General features: G+C 47.1%; 1 protein-coding gene across 1 annotated transcript in view; it reads left to right on the plus strand.

Moving 5' to 3' along the window:
- The window catches only part of MID2 (midline 2), a 184,324-nt gene extending 171,152 nt beyond the window's left edge, over positions 1-13,172 (plus strand). The window contains exons 8-10 of the mRNA XM_035113295.3: positions 488-649; positions 7,487-7,694; positions 9,712-13,172. Of these exons, the coding sequence (XP_034969186.3) occupies positions 488-649; positions 7,487-7,694; positions 9,712-10,114 (773 nt within the window). The 3' untranslated portion in view covers positions 10,115-13,172. The remainder of the gene's footprint in view (positions 1-487; positions 650-7,486; positions 7,695-9,711) is intronic.
- The last annotated feature ends 3,732 nt before the right edge of the window (positions 13,173-16,904 follow it).

Below are 16,904 nucleotides of genomic sequence, written 5' to 3' on the forward strand. Positions count from 1 at the left end.
CTTCCCATACTGACAATACAGGCACTCTTCACATTTTGAAATGCAGGTATCAGGTATTTTAAACAACAAAACCAAAGTGTTCCAAAATGCATATCTTGCAGGCCAAATGTATCATCGAGGGAGAAATGTGTACAAAATGCACGTTTGGGGGGGAAACGTGTGCCATTTAAATGCTCGTTTTTGTGCAGGCTTAAAAGCAGGATGGGGATAGGTGGGAAACAGGATAGAAATAACTTAGCGGTTGAACACCTGCAAAACTGACACGGTCTGGAAATTGGTTGATCTGTCCCTCTCTAACTAATTGGAACTAATTGTATCCTGAGGGAGGATGCTTTGGAATTCCAGTTGCTGGGGGATGAGCACTGAGGGGCATCTGGTGCTTGCCTCCTTCCAAGAGCTACCTTGTCGCCCTTGTGGGAGGCAGGATGCTAGTCTCAATGGGCCTTTTGCAGACCTTTTCTCATATTCTCTGTGCTCCCTCCTGCAGGCCTCTACAATTCTATGGACAGCTGGATGATTGTCCCCAACATCAAGCAGAATCACTACACAGTGCATGGGCTGCAGAGTGGCACGCGATATATCTTCCTCGTCAAGGCGATAAACCAGGCTGGCAGCCGGAACAGTGAACCCGCCAGGCTCAAGACAAACAGTACGTGTCTCCAGGCATGCCTTTCTTCCAAGCAGCAAATGAGGAGGGGAAGTCGGTGTGAATGGGTTGCATTCAAGGCTCCTTTGCAGATGTATGGTTTGCTCAGGGCTGTAGTCTTAGCTCAGGAACCCCCCCCCCCCCCGGCAGTGTGTGTCACCTTTGGGGAAGCCTGTCCATCTTGGAAATTTTTACAAAGTGGCAAATTATTCAGAACTCATTCTGGATATTTGGCTGCTACTGAGGCTCAATGGACAGTGGGTCTCTGTGTGGGGGTGCTGGGCTCACTTAGTGTCTCGATTTAGGCTGCATTGGGCTCCTTCTGTTGGCAAGATTGTTGTGGCCCCAAACTGCTGGCTTGCTAGTTCTTTTATGGTAGACGAAAGCAAGGTGGGGACAAGGGCGAAGATACCCTGCTGGCTGCAAAAGGGGATGAGAAGGCAGTACATTATTGGGATGAAATGGCCAGAGTAACAGAGACACATGGTGACATCCAAAGGCCTGAAATACACTGGGCATGAGTAAATGGATGGTGAAAATAGTGCTGTTTCTCCATAAATTTCCACTTGGAACATTCTAGGTTCCAGATTCTGAGCCATTCAGTGGCAGTGTTGGCTTAGGCTAATAGGAGTTGTAGTCGAAAACATCCAGAGGTTTCCAAGTTGAGGAAGGCTGAGTTCAAGGGTCTCTGCATATAGCTAGATGGATGTAGTAATTGTGCCATTATTATGGCATTGACTTCCTCAAATTAGGGAAGTTCATGGGAGGAAAGTTTCCCATAGGGGTGTAGGAAGCTGCCTTACACTGAATTAGAACATTGACCCATATAGTTCAGTATTGACGTTCCCAGCCCTACCTGGAGATGTCAGGAATCGAACCTGGAACCTTCTACATGCAAAGCTCTACCACAGAGCTATGGCCCTTCCTCTTCTCCTTCCTTTCCAGGAATCCCCACACTCCCCATCTCACTTTACTCAGTAGGGACCCCAGTTCCTCCACAGAGGCATTTGGGGTGTCACAGCTGGCTGCATAGGGGAAGAGGAGACAGGAAGCTTTTCTTCTATGAATTTCTATAAGTTTACAAAGGATCCAAGTCACTAGACTTTTGACAGTAGTGTGAAGGTAGGCAATGCATGTAGGGAGAACAGAGGCAGGGATGGAAGGTGTCATGTTTATAAAAAATCCTGGTGCGCCATGCTCTCTGTTATAATTTGGCACAGCCTTGCACGGCCAGCAGAAGCTGAATTTTCTGTGGGATCCCACCCCCCGAAGCTCTGCCTCTCTCTGTTTTGCTTGATGTTTCAATCCTGCCCTACCTGCTGTACTTGACTGGGTGTTTTAAAATGATTTATTGCTTCCTACCACTCCCATCACTCCCCGAGAAGGCACATTGCGTGGATATAAAAACAAAATAAAACTTGCCCCGCATGTTGGAGAGAAATGGCTCAGCTTTGATGAAAAACCAAACCATAGACCTCACTCTCTTTTTATGATTTAATCACTTGGATTTTTGCGTGGGCTCCAAAGAGGATTGAATTGTTAGTTTGACAGATAAGCTGAGTGCTAACAGACCACCTCCGTCGGGGAGTAAACATGCGTCAATAAATTGCTGAGAATTAAGGATATGGGTAAGGTGGGGTGGCTAGGCCAGCCGCCTTTTCTGCCAGTCAGCTCAGAGATTAGGATGCAGCTAAGTGCTCTGCACAGAGAAACTCCATTTGCTAGATTAACTGAGCACCCAATCAAAGGCTTGGTTCATATTCTTTGCTGTGGATCTGTCAGCTTTTGGCTTCCTACGCTTGTCAAATAAGGAGCAAGAGATTTCAAGAACGTGCTGCTGAAATTCCAAGCCTAGCGATTATATTGCCGATTTGAAATAAAGAGTTTTGTTACAGAATCAGCACTCCTCACCCCCACCCCACCCTGCTGTCACGCCAAGAAGATTGCTTGGCCATTGAAACTGTGCTGGCATCTTCCAGCCCCCGAGGGGATGAGTAAAAGGGCATTCGAATGGAGAGATGCACAATCACTATTGTGGCTCTCTGATGTTACCCAGCCTCTTAATTAAAGTTGTTCCAAGGGGTCCTGCAGGACACATCTGCAAGAAAGAGTTCCACAAACCGGAAGGGTACTTTGCCAGGTGCCAGGATCCTGCGAAAGGTAGCTTGGCCATTTTCCTTTGGGATGATGTTCCTAGGTGGGCTGCAGATGCCTGCATTTGATTTTCTGTCGGGGTAACCGGATAGAAAGCAAAGAGTAGTTGTTCCATTGAGACCATTCTGAACTCAAGGAGCAAGATTTGCTCAACTGAGCCATTCATACCCAGCCCAAAGCTCGCCTGCGCCTTAATTTCAAGCACTCCTTCCCAGAAGGCAGGATTTGAATCATGCATGGGCAATTGGCAGGGCACTTTGAACTGTTCTCCTCATGCCACCTTGTGACTATTGCTGAACCACCACATCTTTCTTGTCATTGGTAATTGGGAGAGTGGGATACTACCATAATTATCATCATATTTAGAAGATATGTTTCCCCCTCCTTGAAATAAATCACTGCCATCCAATCCTGCCACATACCTCTTGTTTTTTGTACTTGTGGCTTGCATTCATTTATGTGTTTAGTATTTTTCATCTTTTCCTAAAATATTGTCTTCCCTGCACTCCAGGGAAGAGTGCTCACAGGCACTCTTGCAGTATCAAAAGTCTGTAAAAGCCATTGATAACAGGAAGAAAAAACACATAAAATAAACATTCAACAGCTTTAATGCTCAAAAGCCCCCCCCCACCCTCAGTAGATGAGTCTGACAGCTCCCCACCCCCACAGAAAACCAACAGAGATATGCTCAGGTGGGCTTTGTCTGCACATCTGCTTCTGTTGAGCAATAGAAGAATTCTGTTACTGCCCCTCCAGAAAATGCACATGCACATACTCCTGTCATATAATTGTTCAGGAATTTGCAGAACTCAGCTACAACTGAAGTCAGCAACTCCACAAAGCTCAAGAACACCCTCGAGGGGGAGCTGGCATGCTGCAGTGCCAGCTGGGCTCAGAGACCTGCCTGTTATCATCAGCTGCATATTAACCAGGATAGGTTCTGAGGAACTCTTGAGATGTGCAGCTGCAGATGGCCCAAACCGACAGGTGGGCGGGAGCCCCACCCTCCCCATCGGAACAGCTCCGGTCCTGTCTGGTGGTGCTTTCCTCAGGTTGCATAGTCTTTCCCAACGTGATTGCAGTGGAGATGGTGGCTGCAATGAATCTTGTGAAGTGGGTGGAGGATTAGATCTGCCCAACAGCCCCACCCCCATGAACCAACGTCAGGTGTGGAGCAGATAGAATTCTGATGGAAACAAGAGTTGGTATTTATGGTTGCTGCCTTCTGCCTCCAAGCAATACATAATTGTGTCCTGTCCCGTCCCCCTCCCCCAAATTTTTTTGCATTGTGTTTCCTTTGCATTGAAATGAGTGTGGTGGAATAACATGATGGCAATGTAACTTAACAGAATTTCTATAATAAGTTGCATAGGTTAGGTAACTTTGCCACAGCAGGCAGCAAGATGAATAAAGTGGATTTTTATGGAGGACGAGCTGCAGAGGCATGGAAACTGCTGCATGCCATGAATACAGGACAGACCTGAGAATGATGCCATCTTACATCCTTAGGGGGCAGGTGGGCATAGTTTAGACTCGTGGGCTGGAGATTCCCTGCTGCTGTCATGAGAATTTCTTTTACTGGAGCTGACCAAAGTTCCAGCCAGTGTTGCATTCTGTCTCTTAATGGAAGGCTTTAAAAAGAGGGCTAGAGAAATTCATGGAAGAATGTGGTCACCTGTCTACTAGACATGATGCCTACATTCTGCCTGCACTGTGGTAGGCAGTATGTCTCTGAAGGCCAGTTGCTGGTACGGTAATCACAAGTGAGGAGAACTGTGTTGATCTCGGGTCCTACTTGTAGACTTCCCATAGGTTGACCACTGTGGGAATAAGATGCTGGGCTTAGATGAGCCTTTGGCCTGATCCAGCCAAGCTGGTCTTATGAGTGAACTGGTAAGGGAATGTTCTGCAAGCGATGTGGTTCACCTGTTAGGAGCCTGGCTCTGAGTGCTGGAGAGTTTCAACTCCCAGTGGCTTGAGAGGAGGCAGGTACTTGGAAGTAGAAAGGGCGCTAGGCATACAGCAAAGGAACAACCTAGAAGCAGAGAGGCTGAGGAAGAGGGGTGGATTTTAAGCCGCATTGAGAATTTTAACTCCATGAAGGGACTCTTTGCAGACTACATTTCCCAGGATTCTTTGGGGGAAGCCACAGCAGTTTAAAGTGGCATTATTCTGCTTTAAATGCAGATGGGGCCACTGTCTTAAGCAATGGAGTATCTCTCCCCTGCACAGGTTTGGAAAGTGTGCACTTTGATGGCTGAGAGCTGAGTCTTGCCACGGTCGCCTGGCAGAATCTACAAAAAAGCAAACACCCCCCCCCCCATTTTCTGCCTTTGATTGGTTTCTGCAGCCTGAGCCTGCATGTGAGAAAAAGTCCCTTGAAGGCGAGACCTTCCATCGGTGGTGGAAAAATTAATGTGAAGCCGCGAAGGCGTGCTTTCCTGTAGGATGTAATAACAGAGCGTCTGTTGTAGGGAGTGACTGTAGATGTGGGTGAGAACGACTAAATGATGCATTGATGGTCTCTGCCACTCTGTAAGACTATTACACCAGCACTTAAGGGGGCTGTGCTCTCCCTGCAATGTGCCTGAATAGCTCCCATTAATGCTAATAGAGAATAAAGCCCTTAAGGAATTCACTTAGATCTGACTTTCCTCTGCTTTGCTGGGTCTCCAGCTCCATTTCTGTCCCTTGCACAAATATCTCCCTGGCTGTCTGTTAGCAACCCCAGAGCTGTCTTTAAGATCTGCCTTTAAAAATGTGAGGAGGCTGTAGCTCAGTGGCAGAGCATCTGCTTTGCAATGCAAAAGGTCCCAGCTTCAATCCCCAGCATCTCCAGGTGGGGAGAGACTTCTGCCAGGAAGAAATAAAAGAAGCAATAGAAATACAATTGAAAATCAACATTAATGTTTAATACAATGGGCGTGTGCCATCTCCCTTCTTAAACTACAAATCAACAGACACATGTGGACCACCTAGATGAAGCTTAGACCACATGAAGGATGAAGCAAGGACCACAGCTGGGGAATAAGACTAGACTTGATAGATATATTAGCCCTGTTGGATCTCTGGAATGGAGAAATGACCAGGGTGGTGGACATGATCGCTTCTGAGCATCCCCTCTCATGGAGCAAAACCAGCCTCTTGGTTCTCTAGGGAAGTGGTGACAATGAATTGCGTGAGACAGCAACTAGAATGATGTTGGTGGAAAACTCAGAATGAGTCCAACTGAATGCAGGCTGGAGTCTCTTTGAAGACCTATTCTGCAGCAGTGTGGACTGTGAATAAACCTTTTTCCTCTATGCCTCCATTGCATCAGTGAGGAGCTGTCCAGCAGAGCCGTTTTCAGTGCTCAGGGATCTTTTACACTCTGGCCCACATAAGGAGAATTTAGACCACTCGAAGGCCTGCTGTGAACAATTTGCTCAGCACTTCTCTGACAAAATCACCCTTCTGACTTGGACACTATAGTTGATACAGGTTCAGCGGATGTAACTTTGGCCTCTGCTTGTCCAGTATTAATGATACATTCCAATTTGTACAGCCTGAGGATGTGGACAGGGTCCTTAGAAATGTGAGAACAAATGGAAACTTAATCCAAACAAGATGGGTGCTCTTGGTCAGCTGGAAGGCAGAGCAGGGAATAGGGATTAAGCCTAGGCTGGATGGGGTAACCCTCCCCCACAGGCTTGCAATTTGGGCATCCTCCAGGACTCAGCCCCGAGTACAGATAGGAGTCAGCCCTGAGTACGGATGCCTAGGTTTCTGTGGTGGCCAGGAATGCACTTGAACAGTTAAAGCTGATGTGCCAACTGCACTCGTTCCTTGAGATGCCTGATTTGGCCACATTGACACATATAATTGTAGAGTTGGAAGGGACCACGAGGATCATCTAGTCCAACCTGCTGCAGTGCAGGAATCTTTTGCCCAACATGGGGCTCGAACCCATGACCCTGAGATAAAGAGTGTCATGCTCTACTGACTTGAGGTATCCCAGCATACCTTAGTTACATCCAGTTGGTCTGCTGTAACATGCTCTATGTGGAGCTGCCTTTGAAAAGTGCTCAGAAACGAGCCTTATATAGTCCTAAAGTGGGCACTTGCATTCCCTTCCTCAAAGCCAACCCAACAGGGACCATAGTTCTGACAGGAAGGAAGAAAGAAAGAAAGAAAGAAAGAAAGAAAGAAAGAAAGAAAGAAAGAAAGAAAGAAAGAAAGAAAGAAAGAAAGAAAGAAAGATGGAGTTTTAGAACTCCTTGACTTAGGAGGCTCATTGAACGCCTTCTCATCCAGACTCCATAAATACTGCTTTACCCATATTTATATTTGCCTTGCCCCCAGAGCATGTTTATGATTATTCGACCTTTAGTAAGCTATCTCTTAAATTGGTTATGTATGTATGTATGTATGTATGTATGTATGTATGTATGTATGTATGTATGTTTAGAATATTTGTACCCCACTCTTCAGTCAAAAAGGCTCCCCCAGTAGCTTACAATCAATTAAAAGAAAACTTATCATTACAATGTTTACTATGATTGTAATCAGCTCTGGGTTCCTCCTTTGGGCTCTGAAAGTGGCAAATAAGCAAAGCAAGCAAGCTGCTTGGAGGGATGGGGGCCTCTGTACCTTTTTAAAGTTTCTCTTTGCCCTGTGTCACCTTCGTTCTCTTTCTGGTCCTCGTAGGCCAGCCCTTCAAACTGGACCCCAAAATGGCACACAAGAAGCTGAAGATCTCCAACGATGGGCTCCAAATGGAGAAGGATGAGAGCTCCCTGAAAAAAAGCCACACCCCTGAGAGGTTCAGCGGGACAGGATGCTATGGTGCCGCAGGCAACATTTTCATTGACAGCGGCTGCCATTACTGGGAGGTGACAGTCGGCTCCTCCACCTGGTAAGTGGCCCCGCTGTTGGTGCTGATCCGAACATAGAATAAGCAGGGGCATGGTGCCCGGGAGGAAGAAGGGGTGGGCCTGTCTCCCTTTCGTTTACTCGGAGAGCTGAGTCCCCAGGCTTATAGTCCAGGAATAGATTGCTGGTTTATTGTGCCCATCAGCAAGGAACCTGCTACTTCCCTATGGCCCTGCCAGCCAAGTCCCCTTTGCCACACCTGCACAGGGGCAGCAGAAGCTGTGGGGACCTGCTCTTGCTTGGAAAACGCATACCTCTAAGAATGCCATTTTCATCAAGTCTCTTTCGCTGAAGGGCTTCATTTAAAAGCACACGTCGGCAGCGAGAGCAGCACAGGCTGTGTGTGTACTCTTCCAGGTACGTGAGCCTCGGCGCTGCTCACTCTGCACTGCAGGGAGGGAGGGCACGTATAATTGAGCCAGGGAACGGCTGCTGTGATTCAAAGCGAGCCTCGAGGCGTGTGTCACACAGAAATGCATTGATCAAAGGCACAGCAGGGAGGCAGGGGGTGGACTTGCATCTTCCAGCAGTTGCCACTGAAACATAGTCACACCCACCCACCCCAGTTTTCCAATTGAATTGCCCTCCTCTGAGCCAGCATCCATTCTTCTTTTGTCCCCACCCGCAACAAAAAGCGCTGGGTTCTACCTGGTTGGTCCGTGGCCAGAGAACCACTTCAAATTTTGTGCAAGCCCATTGTTTACACTTTGCTGTCTTAAGGGCTGGCTTCTCATTGCATGTCACTGAGCCTTAGCTGGGTGCTTAGTGGTAAGTTTGATCAATGGGCTTTGATTTGTAACCTGCCTACAAAGGCTTAGAGTGGGAAAGGACTGCAGCTCAGCGGCAGAGCGTCTTCTTTGCATGGAGAAGTTCCCAGATTCACTTCCCGGTATCTCCAGGTAGGGCCAGGTAAGACGACAACAGTACAGTTGGATGAAAGCGAGCAGTTTGAGTTGCGCGATTGAGATGGTTCTCCATTTTTAAAAAGAGAGTGGGGATTTAGAATCTGGTCTTCCCTTGTTGAAGTCCAGCACCTGGGTTGCATGCACAGCATATATTTAAAGCACATAACTTCTCCCAAATAATCTTTGGAACTGTAGTTTGTTAAGGGTGCTGAGAATTATAGCTCTGTGAGGGGTAAACTGCAATCTCCAGAATTCTTCAGGGGAAATCATATGCTTTAAATGTATGGTGTAACTCACACAACACAAACCTAGATTACGAGTAGCAAGTATCAATTGTACAACAAGCATAACCGGCTGCTGTAATCAAACACGAATTTATAAACATATAATGCAGAATAACTTCAATCACTAATTTATAAACGTATAACGCAGAATAACTTAAATAACACAACCATAAATGCCATATCACTCGTGATTCAATCCAACATCAGTTCAATGTATTCAGTCATATGCTGTAGTTCATATTGGGTATCCATATGACATATAAATTGGTTCAAAAGTACTTCCAAATGGGTGTGTAATACTTGAGATTTTTTTGTTGTTCACCGCTACCAGGAATATATATATATAGTTTGGAATATACTGTGTCTGATGGTGTCAGTTAGCGGTTATTCCACAGAATGGATTGTCCAAGCACGGTGACAAGTATAGGTGAAGACGAGATGTATATATGAAGGGGGCAAGGGAGTATCTGAAAGCAAAAAGTATCCAAAAGCAAAAGACAAGGTTATGTGCCTTGTTATGTGCCTTGTTATGCCAAAGTTGGCTTCTTCAGTGAGCGAATTGCTGCATGTTATGTTAAATGTATGGTGTGCAGACAGCCTTAGACTCTGCACCAGACTGATTGAATTAATTTAGACAGTAATACCCTGCTCACTTACCTGGAAGTAAACCAGGTAACTTGAATGGGCTTACTTCTGGGTAGACATGGTTAATTTTAAGATTGCACCACCAGCCCATGACTTCCAGTTCTTATTTCTTGTTTCAGCTAGTCTCTTGAATGCCACTGTTTGTTTGTTTTTCCTGCCTCTCCAGGTATGCAATTGGCATCGCCTATAAATCGGCCCCCAAGAATGAGTGGATTGGCAAGAACTCCTCCTCCTGGGTCTTCTCCCGCTGCAACAACAACTTTGTGGTGCGGCACAACAACAAGGAGATGCTGGTGGACGTTCACCCACAGATGAAGCGCCTGGGCATCCTCCTGGACTATGACAACAATGTGCTGTCCTTCTATGACCCGGCCAACTCTCTCCACCTGCACACCTTCGAGATATCTTTCATCCTGCCGGTCTGCCCCACCTTCACGATTTGGAACAAATCTTTAATGGTCATATCGGGTCTGCCCGCTCCAGACTTCATAGACTACCCTGGGCAGCAAGAATGCAACTGCCGACCCCAAGAGTCCCCATACGTATCAGGGATAAAAACCTGCCATTGAGGAGTGAGAACGGCCCTTCCCTTCCAGCCCCATGCCTCAGGAACTTCTGTGCAACTAGGCTGGAAGGTGGGCTTCTGCTTCCTGTCGTGGTGAGCAGCACCTTGCCACACTGGGCTAGCTTATATCCTGAGGAAAACCCACCTCTGTGGCACACCCTCTTGGAGGAGTGTGGGTGGTGTTTCGTGGACTGGATTTTGTTTTTGTTTTTATTTGGTAGCACTACTGAATTTTCTCCGATGGGAGTTGGCATGCCTTGTTCATTTCTGGTGGGGAAAAGGGTGTCATGGCAGGGCTTTGGGTGGGTCGGTCCCTTCTTGGTTACCAGGAAGTTGAAAAGCAAGACACTTCCCCCCCCCCTTTTTTTTCTTTTTGCTTCTGTGTGGAAAGAGCGTTCTTGGAACACCTAGTAGTTCCCAGCCCGCCATTTTAAGAGGGTGCCAAACAGAATTGGAACCCAAGCTGTTACCTAGAAAAGACAAGACTGTCACACATATTTAGAATCACAGGTATCCATCTTAGAGATGGGTCATTTTGCCCACCTGCAGGTGTTGCCTCCATGCGTTTGGACTGTGTGGAGGAGGAAATGGGACCACAGCTGATATACCCACTCACAATACTATATACAGTACCTGAGTCTGGGAACTCAGCACATGGTCTGCAAAGGGGGAGCCTTCACGTGAATGGGCATAGGCCTTCTACGCCATTGGAGCTCTGATCCCGTGAGGACCTACACAAGTGTTGCTGTGTTGGCTCCTCTTCTCAGCCATTGCATTGAGCATGCATATGGCAAGCAGCTCCCTGGGGTGCCCCATTTCAGGGCTGGAACCAACAAGCAAAGTCCTACATATAATCCTCCACACATCACCCAGTCATCTGAAAGAGCTCTGTACTGAGGATAAGAATCCTGTGGCTCTGCAGAAGTTGCTGGATGACAACTCACAACATCCCTCCCCATGGGCCATGCTGGCCGGGGCTGATGGGAGCTGGGATCCAACTACTTCTGCAAGGCCACGGTTTCCTCATCACTGTGATAAAAGACATGGAGGCAACATCTGCGGAGGATTATTGTATAAACAGAATGCGTACATGCTGGAAAGTCTTGGCGAGTCGCAGCAATTCCATGCATGTTCACCCCGAGTTGGCTCTGGTGATCCCATGTGGCATTTTACTGGCAGATTTATTTTGTTCCCTGAGCAGAAGTGCCTTTCATGTAAGGGTTTTGTGAACGTATGAAACAGTCCATAGTATCACAAGGAATATGCTACGTTCAGAAAAGGGGTGGCACAGTCCACAAAGCCTGAAAGATCATGGCAACTGTGCCATATGTGGCTTCTGAGATGCAGTGGTGCCTCCCTTTGCTCCCTGGACAACAGGGACTATTTCAAGTCTCTGTCTGAGTTGGGTTTGGCAGGAGCTTCCTCACAGGGAAAGGGGATGGTTGTTTTAAAAAACCCAATCACATTTAAAACATAAGAAGGAAATTTTAGCGCACAATCTAGTCCAGCAGTTTACTTGTTAACATGGGATCCCAACTGGTAGAGGCCTAAAGCAACCATCCATTCTCTGTGTTTTTCGCTTTTGACTAATCTCTTGACTCAGGCCATTTAACCTGAGGTCTCTCCACAGAGAAAAACCTGTGGTGTTGTGGTTCCCTGGAAGAATGCAGGCTTGCTGCTTCTTTGTCCAGTGGCTCCTGCTTCTTTCAAGACCACATCCTGTGTGTAGCAAATGTCATCATTGGCTTTCAGTCTGCAAAGAGTATCCTTTGCAGGGAACAGAGGAGCTGAGAAGCCTTTAGAGCACAGCCAGGAGCCCCTCCTTGTTTCCAGAAACGTTGTGCCAGATGACACAGGAACCCAAAGAAGGGGCTTTGCGTGGGAATTCTAGGCAAAAGCACTGGATGGAGCAGAGTGAAAGGCATTCCCCCTTTGCCCAGCGTAAGCGGAGGGAAGATGGCACTGTTTGTGCTTTCCTTTTGGGAGTGGCTGGTGTTGGTTCTGTGGCCTGTAGCAGTAGAAGAAAGCTAACAAATCCTAGGAGTGGAGTGTATAGGCTCAACTCCTGTCAGTTTCAGACCCTGCGCCCAGCAAGTGAGTGGCATTCCTCTCTGTGAAATCGGTAACTGTAAGATGGTGGCAACAGCGCTTAGATGGCCTTAAAGTTGGCTTAGGTAAATTTAGTTTTTGTTGCCCCAAGGCTACTGGCAGGATCCCGAGGCACACTCTTGTGCTTGCTGCTGAATTTATCTGCCAGATTAACAAGGCATGGCTGCCTTCCAAGTCTTTCTTTGAATTTTTGAATTGTATTATTGATATGGGTCTCAGCTTTAAAAACAGAGGTGTGTTTTTTTGTTTTGTTTTGTTTTTTGTTTTGCTTACGCCAGAAAGGAAACCTAGAGCATTGGTCTTCAGCTGGCGGGTTGAGATTCCCTTTTGTATCTGATCTAAGATGGGTCACAACAGCAGCACTACTACCATGAAAATAAATTACAGTATATATAGATATATATAGATTATTATTTTTTAAATCCCCAAATGCATGTTTGGGTTAAGATGGGTCCTGGGTCTGGAAAAGTTGAAGACTACTTACCTAGGGAAGAAGTGAACCCAGAAAACACACACACACACACACACACACACACACCAAAAAAAGAAGAAAAGAATCCACATCCTCTTAATGATTTTGCATTTGGAAATCCAGGATCACCTTGATGCTAATATACAGCTCTCCTTTTATCTCCGTCAATTCCATGGTGCATGGTTTTGCATAGAATCCAATAATCGGGCTTGAATTTCTGAGTATCTCAGCTTTCTTTGAGAAAGGGGGATAAAAGGGTAACTAGCCACCAACTAGTAGTCACAGAAACATTTGAAAGCATGGGGGCGAAAAAAATCTTACAGAGATTGCCACAATTTGAGAGGTAGAATACTGATTCTTGGCTTTCCTTTCTCTACCGTCTGTCCTCCAGTTGTGCTTCCGGACCACAACAGATCCTCATGTCTCCTTGCACTACCCACTTTCTGGGAACACCTCCCCACCCTGCCACACACACACACACACCAAAAAGAGATGAACACCTTCTGGAAATTCCCAGTGCTAGGATTGAGCTACTAAAGCTGGGACCTTATGCAAGATAAGGAAGCGCTCTGTTCAAACGTAATAATGCATTTGCATCAAGAAACAGCACAATCTAAAGTCAGAGTAAATTATGCAGAGTTTGCAGGGAGGGAGTTGGGTATCTTATCTGAACAGCAGCATACATGCTGGGGGGGGGTATTCCACCCCTCTCCTTTTCATCCACCCCCTGAAAATTTTCTCTTTTTGAAGGGAAGAATTTGCTCTTTCCCTGCCTTGTACTGTGTGTTAAACACAATATAGCGTCCCTCCTTATCTCTTTCAGTTTGCTTTGGGCAGATTTCCCCAGCCTGTTGCCCTCAATCTGTTTTGTACTACAACTCCCATCAGCACCAGCCAGCATGTCTTGAGGACACCAGGTTGGTGAAGGCTGGCATAGACATGCTGCATGGTCCTGCTGTGACATTCAACTCTTTCCTAGTTTTCCTCCCTTCTTTTGACTGTGCAGATGAGAGATGGCATGCTTATGAGCAGAAATAAGAACCAAGTCAGTCCCTTTGGATTTATGTTCCGTGTTGGCTGACCAGGGTGGGGCGTGTCCATGGCAGGCAGAGTCTGATGAAGGGTATGGCCTTGCGTGGATTGTTGGTAACTGAAGCAAGAAAGGCCTCTTGTTTGATCCAAAAGACAAGTGCCCTTGGCTCCCATTGTCTCCCAATTTAGGAGCTATGCAGAACTCTCTTCAGGATGCAGGCAACCTTTCCGCTTATTCAGCAGCATCTCTCACCCCATTTCCTCTTATTGGCTTGTTGAGTATTTTCCTGGTGTCTGGTCACCATCCCATGGCAGCTTCCCAGTTCCCCACCTCTATTCCCAGGGACAGAGAAACTAGCAGTCCAGATTCTGTTGGACAGCAGCAACCTCCCTCAGCTCCAGCCAGCATGCACATGGGTGAGTGATGATGGCAGCTGTGGTCCAACAACATCTGGAGGGCCAAAGTTTCCCCATCCTTTATTTATACTGTCATATCATACAGGCACATGGCAGTCAGAAGACAAACAAGTGCCCCAAGACAACCCCAGGAAGCTAATCAGGAGTTGGGAATTTAAATGTTCTCCCGCGTTTAGGAATCAGGAAGTGGTCTTGGCAGGTGCTGCCTGAGCCAGCTAATTTCCAGGTGTGTGTCAGGCATGGTGGGAGAAGTGAGTGTGGTGTTTGCCAGCAGACCAAGGTGGAGGATTCAGGAGCGACCTCCAGCTCATCCATCCTTGGCTCCTAGGGGGAATGGATTAGTGACCATAGAATCATAGAGTTGGAAGAGACCACGAGGGCCATCCAGTCCAACCCCCTGCCAAGCAGGAAACACCATCAGAGCATTCTTGACATATGGCTGTCAAGCCTCTGCTTAAAGATCTCCAAAGAAGGAGACTCCACCACACTCCTCGGTAGCAAATTCCACCACACTAAGATAGGATTGCCATACACCCAGAATTTTGCAGGCAGACCTGGAATACTGCATTCAGAAGCTCAACAGCTTTGTCGGGGTGGGTGGGGAGCTCAACAGCAGATTTTCGCTTTTTGAAATATGGCAATCCTAACTAAGGCAGTACCACTTTGGAAGGTGAGTCCATGGACTAAATGCTCCTCCATACAAATTCCCTGGGTGTGCACAAAAAAAAAATATATGCCAGAACTTATTTGTCTCTCTAACATGCTTGTTTTGGTTTATTCTTTTGGTTTTGTTTCTTTTTTGTTGTTTTCTGTTTTGTTTTGTGGATTGCCTACCTGAGGCCCACAGTAGCGCAGCTCAGACAGCAGCCTGTCACTGCAGTGGGGAGAAGGAATTATCTGCTCAGTAAGATCAGATTAACAATAAAAGCATAATATGCTTCACCATTTATTTACTTTTTTTGGGGGGGGAAATATGATTAATCAGACCGACAGGTTTCCCGGGGGGGGGAGGGGAGGAGGAGGGTTTAGGGGAAGGGAGAGTCATTCTGAAGAAAGCCCCAGTCTGTCTTTTGCTTGGTTTTCGCAACCTGGATGAATGGTTCTTTGCACGGGGGGGGGGGCGGATGCAGGACTCCAAACATTGGACTCCATCAACCTCAGCCAGCAGAGCCAATGTTCTGGGATGGTGTCAAGCAGCATTTGGAGAGCCACAGCCCCCTACCTAAACACTAGAGCTGCTTTAATGAGGGCTTAGGCTTACAAGAAAAGAGGCAGTGTAGGGGACTGCTGCTGTAGATAATGCATGCTTTGAAGTCAAGAGGCCACCAGTGATAGGGGTCCTGACATGACCTTTTGCGACCTGTCTGGACTGTTTTGCACTGCCAGTCTTCCCTCTGCCATCCAAGAGGCTCGATTCCAGATATCACAGGCACTTTTCTTTGGGACCCCATTTTTATCATTCTGTCCTCCTGCCTCCTTTGTCCATTGCAGCATCTTACAGCCCATGCAGCTGCTCTTGGGGTTTTGGCTGTGAAGGCCTTTGAGCGCCTCCACAGGAGCCAAGAATCCAACCCAGGGCCTTGACTGATTCCAGCTCTCGGCAAGTGGGGGATGTTTTTCTGAAGCTGGCTGCTGTGGTTGCAGTGAGGGATGCTTTTTCATCAACTCTGAATTGCCTGTGCTAATGGCAGCAGGGTGATAATAGCTTCTCCTGGGAGCAGGAGATCAGAAAGAGCTGGAGCGCTTCCCTAGCACAGTGTTTTCTACATCTCTTAAAGAGTTTTTGAGGCTGGCTACTTTAATGAAAGCAGGAGAGCACACTGCAGCTGCAAGCAAATGACACCTCCCTTGTCATGTGTTGGGAAATCGTCTTTCTGTGTGCAAGCATCTTTGGGAAATAAACATCTGCTCAGAGCACTGGTGAGAAGGAACAGACTGGGCGTCTGAGAGCATCACAAGGCATTTGCACCCTGACTTCCTCCTTCCTTCTCCAGCCAAATGCAGTGAGAACAAATAAAAATAGTCACCTGGTGCTTCAAGTCTCTCTCTCTCTCTCTCTCTCTCTCTCTCTCTCTCTCTCTCTCTCTCTCTCTGTGCCTGGTCACAGCATACCAGCTCAACGTGTGGCTGGCTGAGGTTACAGTGACTGGGCGGGCTTGTTTTCTGATCACCCCAGCAGCACTGATGAGGACTACCAGAGAGGGCACGTGGCCTCCATTAGGGCCTAAGCACAAGGACCATTTAGCATGACACTTGATCAGTTTTACACTGATTAAAGTGGTACTGGATAGAGCCAGCCCTCTGGCAGGCAGCGGAAGGGAAGAGGCAATGGGTGGTGATGCTTATGACTTTGGTCCAGCTAGTAGGAAATGTCTATTTCCTTTGCCTTTGTCTGCTAGGATCCAAGCTGCAGCTGTGTTTTGTACCAGCAAAATATATGAGGGAAATGGAAAGGTACCTGCGTCTTCCTCCATCACTATTTTAGCAGTGTGCTCAGTGTGGGGAACTTCTCTAGCGACACTTGGCTTTATAACTTCAGGCCAAATCTGCACCATGCATTTAAAGCATGTGGTTTCCCCTAAATAATCCTGGAAGCTCATGATTACCCCTCCTCACAGAGCTACAATTCTCAGCACCCTATAGCTCCCAGAATTCTTTGGGGGGGAAACCATGTTAAATGTGCTTTAAATGTGAATGCGACCTCAGTCCCTAGCAGCCAGCCTGCGTGTTAATTGCTCCACACCTAACATGTAGCATCCTCTTG

This window comes from Zootoca vivipara, chromosome Z2 (assembly GCF_965207765.1).
Source record: "Zootoca vivipara chromosome Z2, rZooViv2.hap1.1, whole genome shotgun sequence".
In the NCBI taxonomy this organism is placed as follows: domain Eukaryota; kingdom Metazoa; phylum Chordata; class Lepidosauria; order Squamata; family Lacertidae; genus Zootoca; species Zootoca vivipara.